The sequence below is a fragment of the Ctenopharyngodon idella genome, chromosome 21 (assembly GCF_019924925.1).
Source record: "Ctenopharyngodon idella isolate HZGC_01 chromosome 21, HZGC01, whole genome shotgun sequence".
NCBI classification, from domain to species: domain Eukaryota; kingdom Metazoa; phylum Chordata; class Actinopteri; order Cypriniformes; family Xenocyprididae; genus Ctenopharyngodon; species Ctenopharyngodon idella.
In genome coordinates this window covers 29080177-29102660 of record NC_067240.1, presented here as the reverse complement: position 1 = coordinate 29102660, position 22484 = coordinate 29080177, and the positions used below count along the sequence as shown (strand labels likewise).

The 22484-nt window shown below is 36.7% G+C and overlaps 1 protein-coding gene across 1 annotated transcript in view; it reads right to left on the bottom strand.

The window, feature by feature from the left end:
- fstl4 (follistatin-like 4) overlaps positions 1 to 16789 on the bottom strand; it is a 196154-nt gene extending 179365 nt beyond the window's left edge. Inside the window, exons 1-2 of the mRNA XM_051878653.1 lie at positions 16601 to 16789; positions 7132 to 7270 (exon numbers count right to left, since the gene is read on the bottom strand). Of these exons, the coding sequence (XP_051734613.1) occupies positions 7132 to 7260 (129 nt within the window). The 5' untranslated portion in view covers positions 7261 to 7270; positions 16601 to 16789. The remainder of the gene's footprint in view (positions 1 to 7131; positions 7271 to 16600) is intronic.
- Positions 16790 to 22484: the final 5695 nt, after the last annotated feature.

Here is a 22484-nt window from a genome sequence, read left to right as displayed (position 1 = left end):
TGATATGATGTACACTGTTATTAAACATCTATTTATCTACTTTCTGTTTATATTAGTTCTTATTTTATTCAAATTAAAGTTCTCATAATGTGCAATAACAAATAAACGACAAAACATATGGATGATACAGTTAATTTAGCCATTTCAATTAAATTAAAAATAGCTGTCATTTGAATGTCTTATTATATGGTGTACAGCAAACTGTTTAACCCTTTCTGTTTTACATTTCATGATCAAGAAAACTCCTTTGAGGAGAAAAAGATACTGTTCGAGGTAATTCAATAAATGAAGCTGTGTATTGTTGCCGGCCATGCCGTCTTCTTAGAAAAAAAGGCTCAATATTCTATATAGAACCCTTAAAAGGTTCTATATATGAAGCGTCTGACAGAACCTTTTCTTCTAAGAGTGTAGGTTAAAAACATATGAAATGGTTTCAAATATGGCCACTGGATGCTGGCACCATAAATCCATGCATATTTAATACCTTAACATCTCTGATGAATTAAAAGAGGGTATGTTCTTGGGGTTAGTGTGTTAACACGAGTAGTTTGGGAGATTGACACAGCGCTGGGTTCAAACTAAGGGCTTTTTACAGTATACGCACCACTGAACAAATGTCATTTCAGCAGCACTTTCAGATGTCTGCGCTTACTTTCATATGTCTGTGTTCTACACAGGCTCGTTTTAGCTAAGTCTAAGCCTAATATTGTCTGTAAATGTATAGAGGCTTTAAGAAATGACTGAACTATCTTTGAAATAATCGTGTTCTCATCAGGAAACAGGACTGTAGCGACTTTCATCCTTCAAATTCTCACATTCTGTATCACTTGTTTGAATGCTGCACAGAAGTGGCTTTGAATGCCAAGTTATATATTTTGGCATAAATAAAAAATAACTTTGCATAAATAAATATACATACAGAGCCCTGCACATGACATGCAGGAAAAAAAAATGTAGACTAAATTGTGCGCACAATTTAGCAAAATGAGGGAACGAAATAGTAAATCGTGAGCATGATTTAGCAAATCGAGGGAACGAAATAGTAAATCGTTTGCAAGATTTAGCAAATCGAAGGAACGAAATAGTAAATCGTGTGCACAATTCAGCAAATCGAGGGAAAGAAATAGTAAATCGTTTGCAAGATTCAGCAAATCGAGGGAACGAAATAGTAAATCCTGCCCAAGATTCAGCAAATCGAGGGATCAAAATAGTAAATCGTTTGCAAGATTTAGCAAATCGAGGGAACAAAATAGTAAATCGTGCGCAAGATTCAGCAAATCGAGGGAACGAAATAGTAAATCGTTTGCAAGATTTAGCAAATCGAGGGAACAAAATATTAAATCATGCGCAAGATTCAGCAAATTAAGGGAACGAAATAGTAAATCGTTTGCAAGATTTAGCAAATCGAGGGAACAAAATAGTAAATCGTTTGCAAGATTTAGCAAATCGAGGGAACAAAATAGTAAATCGTGCGCAAGATTCAGCAAATCGAGGGAACGAAATAGTAAATCGTTTGCAAGATTTAGCAAATCGAGGGAACAAAATATTAAATCATGCGCAAGATTCAGCAAACTGAGGGATCGAAATAGTAAATCGGTTGCAAGATTCAGCAAATCGAGGGAACGAAATAGTAAATCGTTTGCAAGATTCAGCAAATCGAGGGAACGAAATAGTAAATCGTTTGCAAGATTCAGCAAATCGAGGGAACAAAATATTAAATCGTGCGCAAGATTCAGCAAATCGAGGGAACGAAATAGTAATTCGTTTGCAAGATTTAACAAATCGAAAGAACGAAATAGTAAATCGTGTGCATAATTCAGCAAATCGAGGGAACGAAATAGTAAATCCTGCGCAAGATTCAGCAAATCGAGGGAATGAAATAGTAAGTTGTGCGCAAGATTCAGCAAATCGAGGGATCAAAATAGTAAATCGTTTGCAAGATTTAGCAAATCGAGGGAATGAAATAGTAAGTTGTGCGCAAGATTCAGCAAATCGAGGGATCAAAATAGTAAATCGTTTGCAAGATTCAGCAAATCGAGGGAACAAAATAGTAAATCGTGCGCAAGATTCAGCAAATCGAGGGAACGAAATAGTAATTCGTTTGCAAGATTTAACAAATCGAAAGAACGAAATAGTAAATCGTGTGCATAATTCAGCAAATCGAGGGAACGAAATAGTAAATCCTGCGCAAGATTCAGCAAATTGAGGGAACGAAATAGTAAATCGTGCGCAAGATTCAGCAAATCGAGGGAACGAAATAGTAAATCGTGCGCAAGATTTAGCAAATCGAGGGAACAAAATAGTAAATCGTTTGCAAGATTCAGCAAATTGAGGGAACAAAATAATAAATCGTGCGCAAGATTCAGCAAATCGAGGGAACGAAATAGTAAATCGTTTGCAAGATTTAGCAAATCGAGGGAACAAAATAGTAAATCGTGCGCAAGATTCAGCAAATCGAGGGAACGAAATAGTAAATCCTGCCCAAGATTCAGCAAATCGAGGGAACGAAATAGTAAATCGTGCGCAAGATTCAGCAAATTGAGGGAACGAAATAGTAAATCCTGCGCAAGATTCAGCAAATCGAGGGAACGAAATAGTAAATCGTTTGCAAGATTTAGCAAATCGAGGGAACGAAATAGTAAATCGTGCGCAAGATTTAGCAAATCGAGGGAACGAAATAGTAAATCGAGGGAACGAAATAGTAAATCCTGCGCAAGATTTAGCAAATCGAGGGAACAAAATAGTAAATCGTTTGCAAGATTCAGCAAATCGAGGGAACGAAATAGTAAATCCTGCCCAAGATTCAGCAAATCGAGGGAACGAAATAGTAAATCGTGCGCAAGATTTAGCAAATCGAGGGAACAAAATAGTAAATCGTTTGCAAGATTCAGCAAATTGAGGGAACGAAATAGTAAATCGTGCGCAAGATTCAGCAAATCGAGGGAACGAAATAGTAAATCCTGCCCAAGATTCAGCAAATTGAGGGAACAAAATAGTAAATCGTGCGCAAGATTCAGCAAATCGAGGGAACGAAATAGTAAATCCTGCCCAAGATTCAGCAAATCGAGGGAACGAAATAGTAAATCGGTCGCAAGATTCAGCAAATTGAGGGAACGAAATAGTAAATCCTGCGCAAGATTCAGCAAATCGAGGGAACAAAATAGTAAATCGTGCGCAAGATTCAGCAAATCGAGGGAACGAAATAGTAAATCGTGCGCAAGATTCAGCAAATCGAGGGAACGAAATAGTAAATCGAGGGAACGAAATAGTAAATCGTGCGCAAGATTTAGCAAATCGAGGGAACAAAATAGTAAATCGTTTGCAAGATTTAGCAAATCGAGGGAACAAAATAGTAAATCGTTTGCAAGATTCAGCAAATTGAGGGAACAAAATAGTAAATCGTGCGCAAGATTCAGCAAATCGAGGGAACGAAATAGTAAATCGAGGGAACGAAATAGTAAATCGTGCGCAATATTTAGCAAATCGAGGGAATGAAATAGTAAATCCTGCGCAAGATTCAGCAAATCGAGGGAACAAAATAGTTAATCGTGCGCAAGATTCAGCAAATCGAGGGAACGAAATAGTAAATTGTGCGCACAATTTACTTTTTTTCCTGCATGTCATGTGCGGGGTTCCGTACATACAGGCACAAATATTTAATGAAAAAAACACCTATACAGTAGCACTTGTATGCTATTTTCCCCATCATCTGAAATCGTAAGATCGTATTGTGTGAGGAACAGAGCAGATTATAGTTCATATCAAATATCTGATTCAAAAAGAAACTGGCGTCACAATCGATCAGACACATAAAAAGTAAAAGGCATTTGACATTACTGACGACAAACCTAGCTTAACACGTCTTAGGGAAGCAAAAAGAGATTTTGAATAAGTGTAACAGATTTGATGTTATGGTGCTTTTGTCATGTTTGTCATTATGAAAAAGAGCAGCTCAGACATTCTGACACAGAAAATCATCATATGGGTTTTGAGTATATGATGATGAATGTGTGGCGACACGAACACAGATGCAATGCGGAAGAAGCGTTTGCTAGATGTTTTGAGATACATTAATGGATGCACTATTAATAAGCAATGAGAATAGAATAGGAATTGTGAAAATGAATTAGGGCTGCACAGCTACAGTGTGCAATGAATCTGTGAGAGGCAGAAGGAGCCGCTCGCATGAGTACGCAGGAAATATGAAACGTGTTTGACCCTCAATGACCTTAAAACTCATCCAGCCATCAGTACTGTCATTTGGAAAATATGCCTGAGTCTGCAACTTCTCAAACCGACCTGAATCTCACAGGAAAAACAACACTGTGATTATTCTAGATCAAAACTAAGTATTCAAGGCAAGATACTACAGGCAAAACCATTGTTTTAGAGGAAAACATTCCAGGATTTTTCTCCATATAGTGGGGTTCAACGGGTTGAAGGTCCAAATATCAGTTTCAGTGCAGCTTCAAAGAGCTCTACATGATCCCAGACGAGGAATAAGAGTCTTATCTAGAGAAACCATCGGCCATTTTCTAAAAAAATAAAACATTATATACTTTTTAAACCACAAATGCTCGTCTTGCACTGCTCTGTGATGCTCCACGCATTACGTAATCACGTTGGAAAGGTCACGCGTGACGCAGGCAGAAGTATTGTGGTAGGGTCATTTTCTCCTCTAACTTCAAAATCGTCCCACATCATTTTTTTTTTACCTTTTTTTTTTTTTTTTTTTCATTTGTCATCAGACACTGTGTCGACCTTCAACCCGTTGAACCCCAGTGAAGTCCACTATATGGATAAAAATCCTAGAATGTTTTCCTCAAAAAAACTCCATTTCTTTTCTACTGAAGAAAGAAAGACATGAACATCTTAGATGACATGGGGGTGAATAAATTATCAGGAAATTTTCATTCTGAAGGTGTGTATTTAATTGCACTGTACTTGCGCCCACAGACTTCAATTACAGTACTGATCTTTATAGACCTTGAGTCAGAAATCACTTCAGCAGCTTTACACACACCAACCTTTACAGTGTTATTCCTAATTCTGAAGGGTTGTTCATATATCATTCGCCTGATTTATAAAACACTTTATGCCTAAAAACGTAGTGATTTTTTTTCTGTTTGTTGACAGTATTTTCTGATTTATGAAGTAATAAAAAGAGAAATCCAAAATTCCTTCTGTAAAAACCTTCGACTCTAATATATAAACTAAAAGAAACAAGAATGTTGAACTTGACTTTATCCAATGATCAAATTTCAGGTCTGGAAAGTTATATAAATTAGTGCATATTTATTTAGATGATGGCTCATTTGCATATTTAAACATAACTTAAGTAAACTTGTAATACTTTTTTGCCCTATTCTTCTGGGTCGTCTTGCCTTAACTAATTTTAAAAAAATAACTAAAACAATAACTAGATAGTTGAACTATAACACATATATTGATTGTGAATTGTGCACCAGTGTTTAACTATGCCGCCTGTCAATGTCTTACAGCACTGAGAAATCATTAAGAAGTCCCAGCAGGCTTCACAACGAGCCCAGTGTGTGTGTGCGCTCGAAGACAATGACATCATCATCTCTGGACACTCCTCAGGATCTCATCTGGGACAAACAATTCCTGCCACAACATCTCCATTAGACATGACATTTGCCGACTGAAGAGGCTCATTAAGGGCTTTATTACCCCTTCAAAGATGCTGAACATTCCTGTTGAGCACTAACCGTCCGGCATCATTTGATGAAATATCAATGCTAATGCGTTGTACTGTATGTACTGTAAAGATGTCTAGTTTTGATTCTTGATTAATTCGAAGCATAAACTGTGGTATTTAAAGTTATGCTGATGGACACAATTTCTAACCAACATGAACTGCTTCAAGTCAGACGCTGATCGGTCTGAACAACTTCAAAACGAATAACGAGTTCAATCGAATAATATAAAAAGTATTTGTTAGATGCAGTCACTACTTGTTCTAGCTGGATAACAAGTGAGGAGAGCAACCTGTCACTCACATGAGATCCACCAATAGCAAACCACAACCATCCAATCATCCAATTGATTCCCCACAGACAAAATCAAGCCCCGCCCTACATTTGTTCTTGTTCCAGAAGTGTTTCACTTGGATATACGTCACAATAGAGAAGAAAAGATGATCACAACTTCCTCAGCATTGGTTCTCACCCCCATGTCATCCAAGATGTTCATGTCTTTCTTTCTTCAGTCGAAAAGAAATTAAGGAAAACATTCCAGGATTTTCTCCATATAGTGGACTTCACTGGGGTTCAACGGGTTGAAGGTCCAAATGTCAGTTTCAGTGCAGCTTCAAAGAGCTCTACATGATCCCAGACGAGGAATAAGAGTCTTATCTAGAGAAACCATCGTCATTTTCTAAAAAAAAATAAAAAATTATATACTTTTTAACCACAAATGCTCGTCTTGCACTGCTCTGTGATGCTCCACGCATTACGTAATCACGTTGGAAAGGTCACGCATGATGTAGGCGGAAGTACCGCGGTAGGGCGAAAAACTCCATCTCATTTTCTCCTCCAACTTCAAAAACGTCCAACATCATTGTTTTACCTTTTTTTGTAAAGGGCGTTTGACTTAGTCTTTGCACGTTCGCTTTGTAAACACTGGATCGGTACTTCCACCTACGTCACGCATGACCTTTCCAACATGATTACATAATGTGTGGAGCATCACAGAGCAGTGCAAGACGAGCATTTGTGGTTAAAAAGCATATAATTTTTATTTTTTTTATAAAATGGTAGATGGTTTCTCTAGATAAGACCCTTATTCCTCGTCTGGGATCATGTAGAGCTCTTTGAAGCTGCACTGAAACTGACATTTGGACCTTCAACCCGTTGAACCCCAGTGAAGTCCACTATATGGAGACAAATCCTGGAATGTTTTCCTCAAAAACCTTCATTTCTTTTCAACTGAAGAAGGAAAGACATGAACATCTTGGATAACATGAGGGTGAGTAAATTATCAGGAAATTTGAATTCTGAAGTGAACTAATCCTTTAAGTTTTTTTAACTGCTTTACAGACATAATCTGCGCTATTACTCAAACATGTTTGCACTGAATGCCAGGATATTAACAAAAGAAAATGGAACCTACTTCTTCCTGAAGTCCCTTTTCAACCTCCTTCACTGTAGTTCCAGCTCCAGCGCCGGCTCGGACTCCGTAAGCCAGCCATAGTGAAGATCCAAGCAGGACGGACAAAGCCCAAACGCCCAACCAGCCCATCAGCGTCAGCCTGTCAGGAGCAGAACGTGAACACGATGAGCATCATATACCCACTCAAACACACAGAGAGCACATCATCACTCGCTCATTCAGCAGGATAAAAACCCCTTCTCACTCCCAAGGTGTCTGAGACTGCTGCATGTCGCTGTACTGACGTCAGAAGCGTCCTCTAGAGCCTCTATGCCGATGCGGCTGTATCTGTCAGAGCACCTGACATCAGCAAGCCACATTAAACTGTATGATTATGAGTTTGAATAAAGCAATCTTATGTTTAGGTCTATTGGATCATGCACTTTTCCAGCAGCAGCTCACTCTGTGTGTGCCGCTAAAACTTCCAGTAGACAAAATCCCATAAACAGTTTGTGTAAAAGTTGTGTAACCAACTAAAATGTTTGCTTCAGGAAATACAAATCGAGTAGGAAATTAATATGTAATATGAAAACAGCACATTTGAACATAAAATCACCCCCTATACCCTCATTCACTACTCCCTATATTGGTCCACTAACATAGTCCACTTGAAGGAGTAAATGAAAATAAGCGAGTGAATTTGGACACTGGGTGCGCCGGAAGAGCTGCCGCTTTTGCATAGTTTTGGCTTGTTTTTGTTTGTTTTTTAGATTTATTTTTGCCGTTTTTGCCTTTATTATGATAGGACAGTAAGCAAAGTTGGAGAGAGAGAGGGGGGGACAGGACTGGGAAAGGTCCACGAGCCGGGACTCGAACTCGGGTCACCCGAAGCTCAACGGCGTAATGTGTCGACACGCTGTCCATCAGCGTCGACTTGTGCTTGCTTTTTAATAATCATTTGAAACTTTGCAAACTGGCAGCTCCAGTAGTAAGATGAAAAGATTTATCTTGAACTCTGAACCTTGAACCTTACTTAAACAATTTAATAATCAATTAAAAGGGAATTTAGACCTGTGTGATATTACGCTGTACCCACATTGGACTGGCGGTTTGGAAAATGGATGAATAAATGATACAGCTGCGGGCGCCATCTTATGGTCAGACGTGGGAATTCATTCAGTGCGTGACTCTCGCAGTGCATTATGGGTATTCTCTAGCCGTTGAGCGTACATCAGTTGTACACTCGTTATTGCGGTGCATTATGGGATTGAATGAGTGCACTTGATAACGTCCACTACGGTTTTGGTCACCTCTACAAATGGCTGTTTTCTCAAATAGTGCACTATTTAAGGGTATAGAGGGCGATTACAAAGTTGGATTATGCTGTCAGTAGTCCTTTCCCTTGTATAAAAATGTCTAATTCACGCTAGCATGGTGCGACAGCAGTTTCTACAGAGAGCGAGCAGAGTGAAATCTCTCAAATGAGTCTATCATGCTTGCTTTTTGACGCGGTGGGTTGATTTGCGCTCGAGCACGTCTCATGCTAACCAGACATGACTAAACTGAAGCTCCGAGACATGTGGGACTGCTTCCTGTGATGACTCATGTGTACAGCTTGTGTGATTTATAATACAGCCTTATCCTTTTCATATATTTCATATCTCATACTATTATATTGGACACAAAAAGACACTTTAAGTCCCCCTGTGGTGAAAATCAAGTTTTTAATGTTGTTTATATGTCTATGTGCTGATTTTTACTATGCTTAAAGGCAAACCATGTGCAAATTCATTAGTCAACACCATTGCTGAGTATTTTCTCCTTAAAACTGCAGTGAAAAAAAGAATGCGGTTTGCAATCGCTGGTGTTTCTGACGCCACAAACTACCTTGTAACCAATCACGTCAACGTGATATGCTTTAGCATATCATTAACTATGCTGTGAAGTGGGGAGTTTCAAGAGAAGCCAGGTTATCTTGGTATATTTTTCTGTTGATATGAAAAATCAGGTAGATTTAGCAATATAACAGGTGAATTATGTATATGAACTATATGCCTTTCTCCTCTGATCTTCTATGATGTTCAAAACATTTGTAAGGATACTGATTGTTAGAAGGCAGCTGTCTGACTCTGAGATGAAGAACTGAACATGGTTTGTGTAACATTAGCAACACAATATTAGATGTTTGATAACAGAGTCAAGCCAAAGGCTAATCATATTAATTACCGTCATGTATTCGACGTTGTAGAATGTGATATATAAAACGTATTACCATTCTGATACATCGACTTGTATACAACCCTGTATAAATCACTAAAAATACACAAAATTCTAATGTAAAACAATGTTAAGTGGGGGAAAATCTCATTATAAAATGAATGTTTTTCTCTAGTTCACATTGGACACAATTATTGGCACCCAATTACTGCAACGTCCTTTTCCCAAGATAACAGCTCTGAGTCTTCTTCTATAATGCCTGGCGAGTTTGGAGATCAGAGACCATTCCTTTATACAGAATCTCTCCAGATCCTTCAGATTCCCAGCTCCATGTTGGTGCTTCTTCTCTTCAGTTCACTCCACTCATTTTCTTTAGGGTTCAGTTCAGGGGACTGGGATGGCCATGGCAGAAGCTTCATTTTGTGCTCAGTGACACATTTTTGTGTTGGTTTTGATGTTTGTTTTGGATCATTGTCCTGATGGAAGATCCAACCATGGCCCATTATTGGATTTCCAGCAGAAGCGGTCAGGTTTTGATTTTTAATCTGTTGGTATTTGACAGAATCCGTGATACCATGTATCTGAACAAGATATCCAGGACCTCCAGCAGAAAAATAGGCCCACACCATTAAAGATTCAGCAGTATATTTAACCGTGGGCATGGGGTACTTTTTATCCATGTGTGCACCAAACCCATCTGGTGGGTTTGCTGCCAAAAAGCTCTTTTTTTAGTTTCATCTGACCATAGAACCGAGTCCTGTTTGAAGTCCCAGTCGTGTCTGACAACTGATTGTTTCTGGATGAGAGCAGAGGATTTTTCTTGAAACCCTCCTGAACAACTTGTAGTGATGTTTGATCATATTTTTAGGCTTTCTGAGCCCAAAACTCAACTGTGATCCTTGGAGAGTCTTTGGCCACTCAAACTCTCAAATGAATGAATTTTCAAATGAATTTTTTGAATTTTCAAATGAATTTTTTGAATAAAAGATAAAAAGGATAAACAATGCAGATTTATTTCCACAGCTGTCTTTGTTCATATTTACTAAGGGTGCCAATATTTCTGAAGTTGACTGTATATGTATGAATATATTTAAGTATTTTGAGAGCCTAGGGAGACAAAATCGATTGTGTCATTTGCGGTGTTTCATTGGAGTGGGCGGAGCTAAAGAGTTCTTTTGCCACGCCTTGCTTGTTTCGCCTCTCTGATTGGTGGAATCTTCTGTACAGCATCAAGGGTAATGTAGTTTTCCACCATGAAATCCACTGTTAAACAATTATTTTAAAAATAAGCTGAAGTAATGTGGGCCGACAGCTTCAACAGAAGCAAATCGATTAATACCATTGATTGCTCACAGTAGGTCTGTCTTTAAAGGTTTATAAGTTATCGTTATATTTTCCCTACGGATAAAATGAAAGAAGTTTTTAATTCTGGAACACCAACTATTGCATATACTTACAGTATATGTAAATGAAAAATATGAATGTCACTGTAGATACAAAACCAACTTAAAAATCAAACAATTGGTCAAAAGTCAAATTTGTCAGTTTTGAACAGGGTCATCAAATGGCAAACGCAGCACATTTGTGCTCACGACTCAATAAATACAATGAACTGAATAATTTACCAGATTCTTTACACAAATATCACACAGCGAAAACATCATAACCAGATCAAATAAATGAGCTTCTTACACAAACTCTCCATGAACTTATAAGCAACACATCTGCTGTCAGTCTCTGCAGGCGTCTGATATCGGTCAGTGCCCGAGAGCTCTGGACGTCACTATAGTTTTGAGTGTGTTTAAATGTTGTAAATAGCAAAAATATGCAACAGGTTGCATCTGAAACTGAAGCAGCTCAGATTGTCAATACTTGGAGGAGACACAGATCAATAATGAATAGGTGCTGTTTTATTGAATCCATTCAGAGTCGCACTGTTACAGAAAATGATTTACTCACTAACCTAAGTTAATTTACTGAGCTAATCACTAACTCCCACACGGGTCTGTTAACAATCTAAAAATCACTATTATTAATGATTATAACTATACACATGAAAGAACATGTTCTTTTTAGTAAACGTACAGAACAAATTAATATAGGAGGAAAGCTGAAAATAAATGAATTGACATGGTCTGCTAAAATGCATTTGGCTAGATCATTTATAATTATTATGCATGTGTTATTTTATGAATGAGGCTACATGGAGTATTTGTTATTAAAAGAAATGGTTAGGAGGATACACATGGATAAATCCTTGCAGATCATATAAATTTGAACATAAAATCCAGATCATGCGTCATCTACTCACACACAAACAGCAGCGTTTGGAGGCGTGCAGAAGCTGCAGATTTTGTTATGGCTTTATCATGAGAAAGATAAGGTTATGAAGCTCCATTTCCCACACTAATACTGACAACAGCGTGTTTCTGCAGATGTGAGAGCTGATGCTGGTGATCTGGACATGTTCAGAGCTGTGATATGGTTTTTGTCTGGAGTGAAACTTTAGATAATTGTTTGCTTTTCATCAGTCGAGTACCCGTGGTGTTATCGCGATTTACTCTGCCTGTCATTCGAGTTTGAGCCATAGCTTTACTAATGAGATTGAGACAGAAAGTCCAAGATAGGAAATTATAAGGAGAAGAGAAGAGCAGCGCTGCCTACCAGGCCACGTCTCCAAACTAAATCCATTATAAACCAACTGCATTCACAATAACTGAAGATATAGTACTGTGCAAATGTTTTAGGCCACCACCAGCTTTGTTGTTTTAACAATGGTTTAATGACCATCCATATTTATTTTTCAGTCTCTTTATTATGATACAAACAGAAAATACAGGAAATATATTCAAAAATCTGAACAAAATTGTTTAAAAAATTTGTACAAAAATTAGTGTGACCTCCTGGACTTCTTCCATTTTCTCAAAAAAGAAACTCTGAGAAACTTCTCATCAGATTTTGAAAGTTTTCTCGGCCTTACAGTAATTTTCCGTTCCATTTATGTTTAAGAGAGCCGGTTCCTGCTGTTGCTCGAGTGTAAGGGGAGGTCAATAAATACTCGCCACTTTAGCCTATAAAAGCTGTTTTTTTTGTTTTGTTTTTTTTTGCTTTTCCTGATTTTTAATACTGCATACAAATTTACTGTATTTTCTGCTTATATTCTAATAAAGAGAATGACAAATAATTATATACAGTCATTATATCATTGCTAAAACAACATCTAATGGTGGCCTAAGACTTTTGCACAGTACTGCATATACAAAACACAAAACCTATAGCTGTAGTTTGCCTTTTTTTAGTCAATAATTTTGTCAGATAAATAAAATAACCAAGTTTGATTTTACAATGCAATAGTAACTTAAAAAATATATATAAAAATGCATAGAAAAACAAAAAGCATACATTGACTACAGCATAATCAGTTATTAATATCTCGGTAACACTTTACAATAAGGTTCATTTGTTAACATTAGTTAATATATTAACTAACATGAGCAATATATTTGTTACTGTATTCACTAATCTTTGTTAATGTTAAAATACAGCTTTTCATTGTTTTTTTCATGGTAGTTCACAGTGCATGAACTAATGTTAACAAATACAACATTTTAATAATTATTAGTTTAGTTTAGTTAAGTGTTGAAATTAACATTAAGATTAATAAATGCTGTAGAAGTACTGTTAATTCTTAGTTCATGTTAACTAAAGTAGTTAAATAATATGTAAAGTGTTACCAATATTTCATTGGCTCTCTCTTGTGTCTTTGTATGACAGTCCGGACAAAAATTATGTCATGTTTTATTGCATTATTATCACAAATAAAGCAATCGACTTCAAGCACAACTACGTAATATGCTTACAAAATCTTTTACACATTTTAATAATATTTGAATGAAGGGTGAAGATGTCAGTTTTCCTAGACTGCCACTATTGTAGATTCAGAGAGCGTAACAAAGTCATTTCACACATTTGTCGTAAGAAGCTTTGTTAGTCACGTCAGCAGACTGAAGCAGGACAAACGCTGCACCTTCAAACTCACGCTGCTAATCCAGAGCGATCTTCATGTGTGAATGAAGGAATATTATTATGTGTTTCACTCTTTTATTCTTTAGTGTGTGTGTGTGTGTGTGTGTGTGTGTGTGTGTGTGTCGTCACAAAGGCTTCAAGCTTATGAAGAACAGAATGTAATGATAAATATGTTTAATCAGTGTGATTTATTATAAATGCAATAAAATCCATCTAGAAGTTTTTATGAAACCAACTGATGCGTAAGAAAAAAGCTGTACGTATTGTATCAGTGAAATCTTCTTGACATATGAATACATAAAAATATTATTAGATCACGTTTGCCTGTCTGTAGATTTATAGTTCTAGATTTTATCCTTACATGTGATGCACTGCAGTTTTCTCTGCTTTTCAGGAACGGCAGCTGTTTTTGTTCCTTACATGCTGTTTTATGCTTACATTATCATGATCATACTCACATTTTAATTCTGTTTTATGCTAATTATATCTGGCTTTACATAAACAGACATCTCATGTAAACTGACAACAACAGCGCCAGCAGATGATTTCATGAGATAAAATTTGCTTGAGCTGCTCGTATGAATATTACCAACACAAATGAAGAGAACGGTTTAAAGGCTTTACTGACATAAACTGGAAGATGAAAATCGAAAAGTCTTTTTAAAAATCTTCAGAAAATCTTAATCATGAAATGAAGATGAGCATCTGCCATCGTGAACAAAGCTCTCTTATTCAGCGAGCGAAACATGACCACAGATCCATACAAACACCTTCAGACAGGAGGATCGTGAATAGCATGACAAAGGTTAAAAATAACTTGTGTGACATTTCAAGAGCTTCTTGTTGTATTGCAGATTACATGTGGAAGTGCAGCTGAGCAATTCTCAATACGGACTGATCCGCAAACAAGTCCAAACAATGAACTGGGAATGACAATGAAGACACCAATGATCGTGTCATCTTCACACTAGATCACATCCGTTTGAACACGAGACAGAAATATCACATCGTTCCTGTGCCTCCATTATAAACTCATATATGAGAGTGTAATCCACTCGGCCGGCGGGTCACAAGGCTCTTCTGATTGGCTCGTCAACACAACACAACTAACCACATTTTCACAATAATTAAGGAAGAGAATAAATAAAACAAAATGAGGGGGAAATGCTTTCTTGTTGATGTTAAAGGTCAAATTCAGGCAAATTCATCCATCATGCTGAACAAGCAAAACTACACTCTTAAAAACAACCCAAGTTGGGTTAAATATGGACAAACCCAGTGATTGGGTTGTTTTAACCCAGCGGTTGGGTTAAATGTGCTGGACACTTTTATTTAACCCAACTATTGTTTAAAATGACTATATGTCTGGCTTAAAATGAACCCAAAATATGTTGGAAATTAAAAATCAGACACATAATTACTAGAGGCAACAATAATAATCAAAAGGTGAACATGTTTATTGTTAATAAATGTTTATGGTTTAATTATTATTCATTAAACTCATTAATAAATGTTAATTTCCAACATACTTTGGGTTAATTTTAAGCAAGAAATACAGTCATTTTTAAACAATAGTTGAGTTAAATAAAACTACCCAGCAGGTTGAGCAAACATTTAACCCAACCAAAAACAACCCAATCGCTGGGTCTGTCCATTTTCAACCCAATTTTGGTTGTTTTTAACCCAGAGTGTAGATTTCTAAAACTAGTCAACACGTACAGGTCATGTGTGACGTCCTCATCCTCAAAAACCATGAACACAATTATAGAAAATAAAAGAAAATATGACCCAGGTGATCTCAAAAGTGCCAGTTTTCCCATTTATCCTATAGGTCACGTTCATGCTGATATCATTTTTTATTACTTTTGTACCATTTTGGTACCGTGTGAGTCCTGAAGCTGATATCCCAACACCACAATCCAACAATGAGCAGATTTATCATCTAAGTCAGATGACAGAGCTTCAGAATCAATACATTATATAGGTAATATAATAACAGCATTACATTTAGTATAAAACAATAAAACAGCTAGTGAGACATTTCTTTCTTTCTTCCGATACACTGTCAAAATTTTTTTTTTGTTCAATTTCCGCTAAAATCTGGCCGCTGTGCCAAAACATTACGTTACAAAATACAAAGATGATGATGTTACCAGCATTTTAGTGCCTGCAGCTTATATAATGTTAATAACCCAGCCTATTTGAGCTGTTAAAATCTGAAATAACATCACAGATATCACAGAAGAGCACATGATGACTTCAGTTTCACCAAAAGTGATTTCAGCAGACTGATAAAAACATGACAGTTTAACCCACGCAAACACAAAACACCAGCAGAGAAGCTGAAATGACGCTATATAGACATGTAATCAACTCAACTAAATAACACAGTGCACATGTGATGGTTTGCATGGAGAATTCTGGGAATTAGAAGGAGATTCAAACCTTTAACTTACAACAGCACTTCAACAATATTTTATATGTAGCCTATCGTCTTCTCAAATATAAAATCATAAAAAATAATTTTTACATTCATTATAGTAACAGTGTAAATCACAAATGTATTCAGCCAAAGTTGTGTGATTGCACAAGTGTCTTTTAGCCTACCTGAAACAATTGTTAAAATAAATACGGAATATTATAACAATATTTTTTAATAAATTGGTATATAATACACAGCAACAGAATAATGTTTTATTGTAAATAAAGCAATTAAGCAACAGTTTATAACTCTATAATAACACATGAAGATAACTTCTGATGAAACATGAGCTGTAATAAACCCTGTGAAGGTCCTGTCAAATATCTGCTGTGCTGCTGATGTTTTCATGTGTGTGTGTGTGTGAGAGAGAGAGTTTGAGTCACTGATCGCCTCGGCTGTCTCGTGAACCCAGTGCTGCCTAACTAGACCGCATGTTTGGGCATCACAACCGCTGCGCGCGCCTCTGATGCCCAGAAGTGCTGCCTAGGTAGGGAGCGCACTAAACATGAGACATACACGCTGACTGCACACAGCGAGAGTCCAGAATAAACTCTTGCTAAGGTATTAGATACAAACAAAATGCATGCATAAAGCGCGTACATAATTCCAGTTCGCACGCAGAAGCGACCGCGCTCGCGCTTCACATGAATGATCGTGTTAATGTTTCGATTGAGATGGAAACCCGCGCGCGCTCTGCATGACACGCGACCGTTCCGTGCGGCAGCAGCACAGGATAAAGTGACAGACGGCGCTGTAGCTCGTTACCTGTCGTGTTCCTGCGCGGAGACAGAAATGCTGCGTGTAATGTGCGCTATAGATGTCCAGAGACTCACAGACCTCACAGTCCACGCGAAAAACAAGAACACACCCGCTCTCTCTCACTCCATCCTTCAACTGAGAGTGACCCGCTATTCCAGCTCACCCTATTTCAGCTGCTCTCTCTCTGTCTCTCTCTCTCACACACACACACACACACACACACACACACATACTCCCTGCGACGTCACACAGCGCATATATAACTCACACGCACCTCTGCCTACTGCCACACTCATTTCACACATGAGATGCTGCTACAATCATCACATTAAAGTCATGTCTGTGTATAGTAAACATAATCAATAAAAACTAGCTGTTCCAAAATGATGTGTAGCACATTAGTGTTACACATTTGAAAATACATAGTGACACTGTGAAATTTATGATTTCTCATCCATATACTGCAGTAAATCCTGGAGCGGGAGCACAACAGGACTTATCATTTTTTACTCCAGTGAATATTTTTCTTTCTGGAATGCTAAAGCACAAACCCTAAATCTTAACTAAATATATATATGCATTTTATCACAGTGAGGACAAAAACGCTGTCTCAGCGTGGACAGAAGGCCAAAACGGAGAGAAAAAGATGTTTTCAAACGCACTTAGTGTGGATCATGACAACAGTTCAACCTTAAAGATTGTATCCAAATTCATTATATAACCCGTGTTGGGGGTACACTCAAAAAAAAAAAAAAAAACTCTTTGAACGAACATAAAAAAATCAAACCACATGATTAAGTTGCTTTATTTCAGCATTATGCACTTCTGTTATTCCAATTTAATGTACTTACATTGGGTCAACACAACCAACTTAGTTTTTATTAACATTAAAGGTTTATTTTTACTCTATGCAAAATCCTTGAGTTGTGACAAAACAACTGACTAAGGAAGAATCTATGTAAAATAGTTATGTCCAACTTACTCAATTCAATCATGGACAGTGTTTCCACATGATTGAGACAAGTAAAATCCAATAGATTCAACCATGTTAAATTAACTAGAATCAATTGTGTTCATTTAAAATAAAATAAATAAAAAGCAATAAATAAATAAATAAAAAATAAATTGTTTTCATATACATTGATTTTTACAATTCTTCTTGTTTAATTTTGTGATTTACATAACTTTTGTGATGTTCTGTGTTAGAAATCTAGATGTGATACTGGATGCATTCTAAATTGCCTTAACCAAAAACATTGTAAAGCCTAAATTGATCATAAGTCCATTGGTGGCAATGGTTTTACAATCAACATAGGCTTACAATGCTTTTGGGAAATGCAACCCAGAGCACTACCACAGTGATTACTTTCTTATTAAAGTAATTTGAAAGCTTGTTAGCAGGTCCTCAACCCAAGCACAAGTGCAACAATTCACCACAATGGTAACCTTAAAACTATTAATTAACAGAAACTTTTAAATACCAACATAATAGAACAGTAAACATTAAAAAGTCTTTCCATTTTCTCATCTTCCTAAAAACTGCTTAAAATAACACCTTATTTCAACATTTACACTCCTAGTTCAGCCCCTTTGCAAAGCATGATGGGAAGTGAAAATCCTGTTTGATTGAGTCCTGGTTGGGTTTACTTGATTGAAACATGTTATTCCGATATGAAAACATCAAGTTAAGTCAAAGAGTAATCGTTTCAAGTCAATTTAACATGAATCAATCACATTTAAACCAGAAACCTGATACAATGGCGTTGAATCAAAATAAGTTGTTTAAATAAAGTGAACAGCATCAAAAATCATTTTTTTCAGTGTAATACATTACAAGCAGTGTTGAGGAAAGTTACTTTTAAAAGTAATGCATTATAATATTGAGTTATTATAACTAATTGCGTTAGTTACTTTTTATGAAAAAGTAACGTGTTACATTACTTCTGCGTTACTTTTTCTTACCTGGGCTGGGCTTGTTTGTTTTTAAAAGCAAAAAAAGTTCTATTTTTGGCAAATGTTAAGGCCCTTTCACACCAAAAGTGAAATGAATAAGCCTCAGGCTGAAGGAAATGCATATTGACGCCTGCACAGTTGAGCAATCCATTCAGCTGTGCTGCCATTCTGGATTAAAGAAGAATAGGATACAGGAGGAGGAAGTTCAAAATTTCAAAATTTATTCTAAAGTAATTTTTGCTTATTAGTATGGTTGAATTAGATCATTGAAGGTCAGCAGCAAAGACATTGGTTAATAAAGTGAGAATAAATACATAAAGTATATTTGTGCAATTGAATGTATTTAATTATTACAGGTTTGCTTAAAATCCTGAGATTGCGTTTCACTGTTTTTATTCATTTTGAGGAACAATGAATGTTTTTGTGCAAGTGAGGTGAGTAAATGCATGTTCACATTTAGTCTAGAACTACAATAAGCATCATGTTCACACAGCGACACAACACCTCTGACCTTTATTTCTCTCAACAAGAGGACAGGAGAGCTGTCAGTCAATAAATGTGAAAAAACAAACAAACAGATATTTTGTTGTAAATTGAAAAAGTAATGCGATACTTTACTAGTTACTTGAAAAAAGTAATTTGATTATGTAACTTGTAATGCGTTACCACCAACACTGATTACAAGTAACTTCACATTTATTGACTGACAGCTCTCCTTTCCCCATGTTGAGAGGAATAAAGGTCAGAGGTGTTGTGTCGCTGTGTAAACATGATGCTTATTGTAGTTCTAGACTATATGTGACCCTGGACCACAAAACCAGTCATAATTTTTTTTTTTTTTTTTTGAATGAGACCTGAAAGCTGAATAGATAAGCTTTCCATTGATGTATGGTTTGTTATGATAGGACAATATTAGACCGAGATACAACTATTTGAAAATCTGGAATCTGAGGGTGCAAAAAAAATCAAAATATTGAGAAAATCACCTTTAAAGTTGTCTTGTCTTGTACTGGTTAGCAATGCATATCCACTCACACAAAAAAAAAAAAACATTTTTGATATATTTATGGTAAGAAATGTATAAAATATCTTCAAGGAACGTGATCTTTACTTAATATCCTAATGATTTTTGGCATTAAAAAAAAAAAAAAAATCGATAATTTTGACCCATACAATGTATTGGCTATTGCTACAAATATACCCGTGTGACTTATGACTGGATTTGTGGTCCAGGGTCACAAATGTGAACATGCATTTACTCACCTCACTTGCACAAAAACATTCACTGTTCCTCAAAGTGAATAAAAACAGTGAAACGTAATCTCAGATTTTTATGCAAACCTGTAATAATTAAATACATTACATTGCAAAAATATACTTTATGTATTTGATCTTACTTTATTAACCAATATCTTTGCTGCTGACCTTCAATGATCCAATTCAACCATACTAATAAGCAGAATTTACTTTAGATTAGATGTAGAAATAAGAGTGTTGAACTTCCATCTCCTGTATCCTATTCTTCTTTAATCCAGAATGGCAGCACAGCTGAAAGGATTGTTTGAACTGCGCCCTCTACTGTACAGGAAGGAAATGCATATTTACACCTGTACAGTAGAGGGTGCAGCTCAAACAATCCTTTCAGCTGTGCTGCCATTTCTTTCAGCCTGAGGCTTTTTAGGGCTGTTGGCTGAACATCTGATGCATATGGCACACTTATCTGGAAACACATCGGGAGTTTTGAAGTCATCATCTGGTTGGTTGAATTCTACAGGATGTCCAGGAGACGTGTGTGTCGTCCACCTGGAAACAAATGCCGTGACGCCAAACCCCCTCATAGAAGAAGAACGCCATCATGTTTACAACTGTGACAATGAGCGCTTATCAGGATCAACTAAACGCTCGATTTTCAAAAGTATGTGAAGTCCGCGGCTCCATTGTTGCAGTAAACTTGCACAATGTTCTTGAATAAATAATTTATTACATGCACACATGTCTGTTATTGTAGGAACATCAACTTTACATTTTCATGCCCCTAAACATGACGCGGAACAAAACAAACTGTGATTGGTTGCGTTACATGTCAGTCAAATGTCCTCTTGGGCGGTCCTTGGCCAATAAAAGCTGCGATAGAGTCCAGACCTTCTGCCGTCAGTCTTAACCTCTGGCTACACGAGACTAGAGGCTAATTCATTTCACTTTTGGTGTAAAAGTGCTTTAAAGGGTTAGTTCACCCAAAAATGAAAATTCTGTCATTAATTACTCACCTTCATGTCGTTCTACAACGATACTGTTTGTGCACCAAAAATAACAAAATAGCGACTTTATTCAACAACATCTAGTGATGGGCGATTTTAAAACACTGCTTCATGAAGCTTCGAAGCTTTACAAATCTTTTGTTTCGAATCAGTGGTTCAGAGCGCCAAAATCACGTGATTTCAGTAAACGAGGCTGCGTTACGTCATAAGTGTTTCAAAATTCCAATAGTTCAAGTGACTTTGGCAGTTTGATTCACATTCCGAACCACTGATTCGAAACAAAAGATTCATAAAGCTTCGAAGCTTCATGAAGGAGTGTTTTGAAATCGCCCATGTAATGTAAACAGCTTGGGATTCGTTTTACAAACGACTCATTTAATTGACTCAGAGTCGACTCTTACTTTTGAGAGACAATAATTTTATATACGGTGCACTTTCAGATTTAAAACTTTGCAGGATGTTTTCATTCACTTAGAGCTATGTTGCACACTACATGAAAGGTCATTTTTAAAAAATCCATAATAGGGGCACTTTAAAAGTAACTTTCCCCAACACTGAACAGTACTGTACAGTAAACATAACCAATAAAAACAAGCTGCTCCAAAATTAAATTTGTGTAGCAAACTTGTGTTATATATTTGAAAATACATAGTTTTATTGACCCTGCAGTTTTGATTTCTCATCAATATAATGCAGTAACTCCTGGCACAACAGGACTATTCACTTTTTACCCCAGTGAATATTTTTCTTTCTGGAACGCAATTTTTGTAAAAGCACAAACCCTGAATATATTTATACATTATGTCAAAATGAAGACAAAAATTATGGACGGAAGGCCAAAATGGAGAGAAAAAGATGCATTTTCAAAGTTGGACAAGGCCTGTGACAACAGTTCAACCTTAAAGATTGTAATGAAATTCGTTATATAATGACTCTTTATGCCAGTGTGTTTTTATTTTGTTCACTTGTTACCCAACAGATAGAGAAAATGATGATATATGAGCTTTGGTTCGAAGAGTTTTTTTAGGTGAGAATGTAGTTATTTAGACCTGAAATATGTGACTCATATATAAACACAGCACTTATTTTACTATTTGTTTTGATGCTTTCACAGATCTGAGCTCTAGGCCGTCAGCGGCCGTTCAGTGCTCGTGTACCCACCGAGAACAGCTTCATCTCAGCCAGTCTTTCAGGTATTTACCACTGGCTCTTATGTAGATAGTGGTTAAAAATATAATTCATTTTGGGTATATCAAACGGGCAATCTTTGGTCTTATTAATCTATTAGCTCTGTGGGAACTTTTAAAAGGACAAAGACAAAGATGTCGCATTCCTCTGCGGACATTTTTTTATAATGGATATAATATTATGGACATCGACCTGAAGAATGAATGCTATATCAGATGCGGGTAATACACTCGTTTAGTCGATCTCTCTCTCATAATACTCTACATTATACATTAAGCCCCAATGAAGCGACTCACTGTTCCTTCGTTACTAGCTCTAAAGTGACTTTTTAGAATGCCTGTGGCCTCGTGCCTACGGCCGAATCACAGCCACGCTGATATACAGCCATATCACACAGCATATCACATATATATATATATATATATATATATATATATATATATATAGCCCTTGTGACAACAAGCCCTGTTGTCTCCAGTAATCATGGAGAG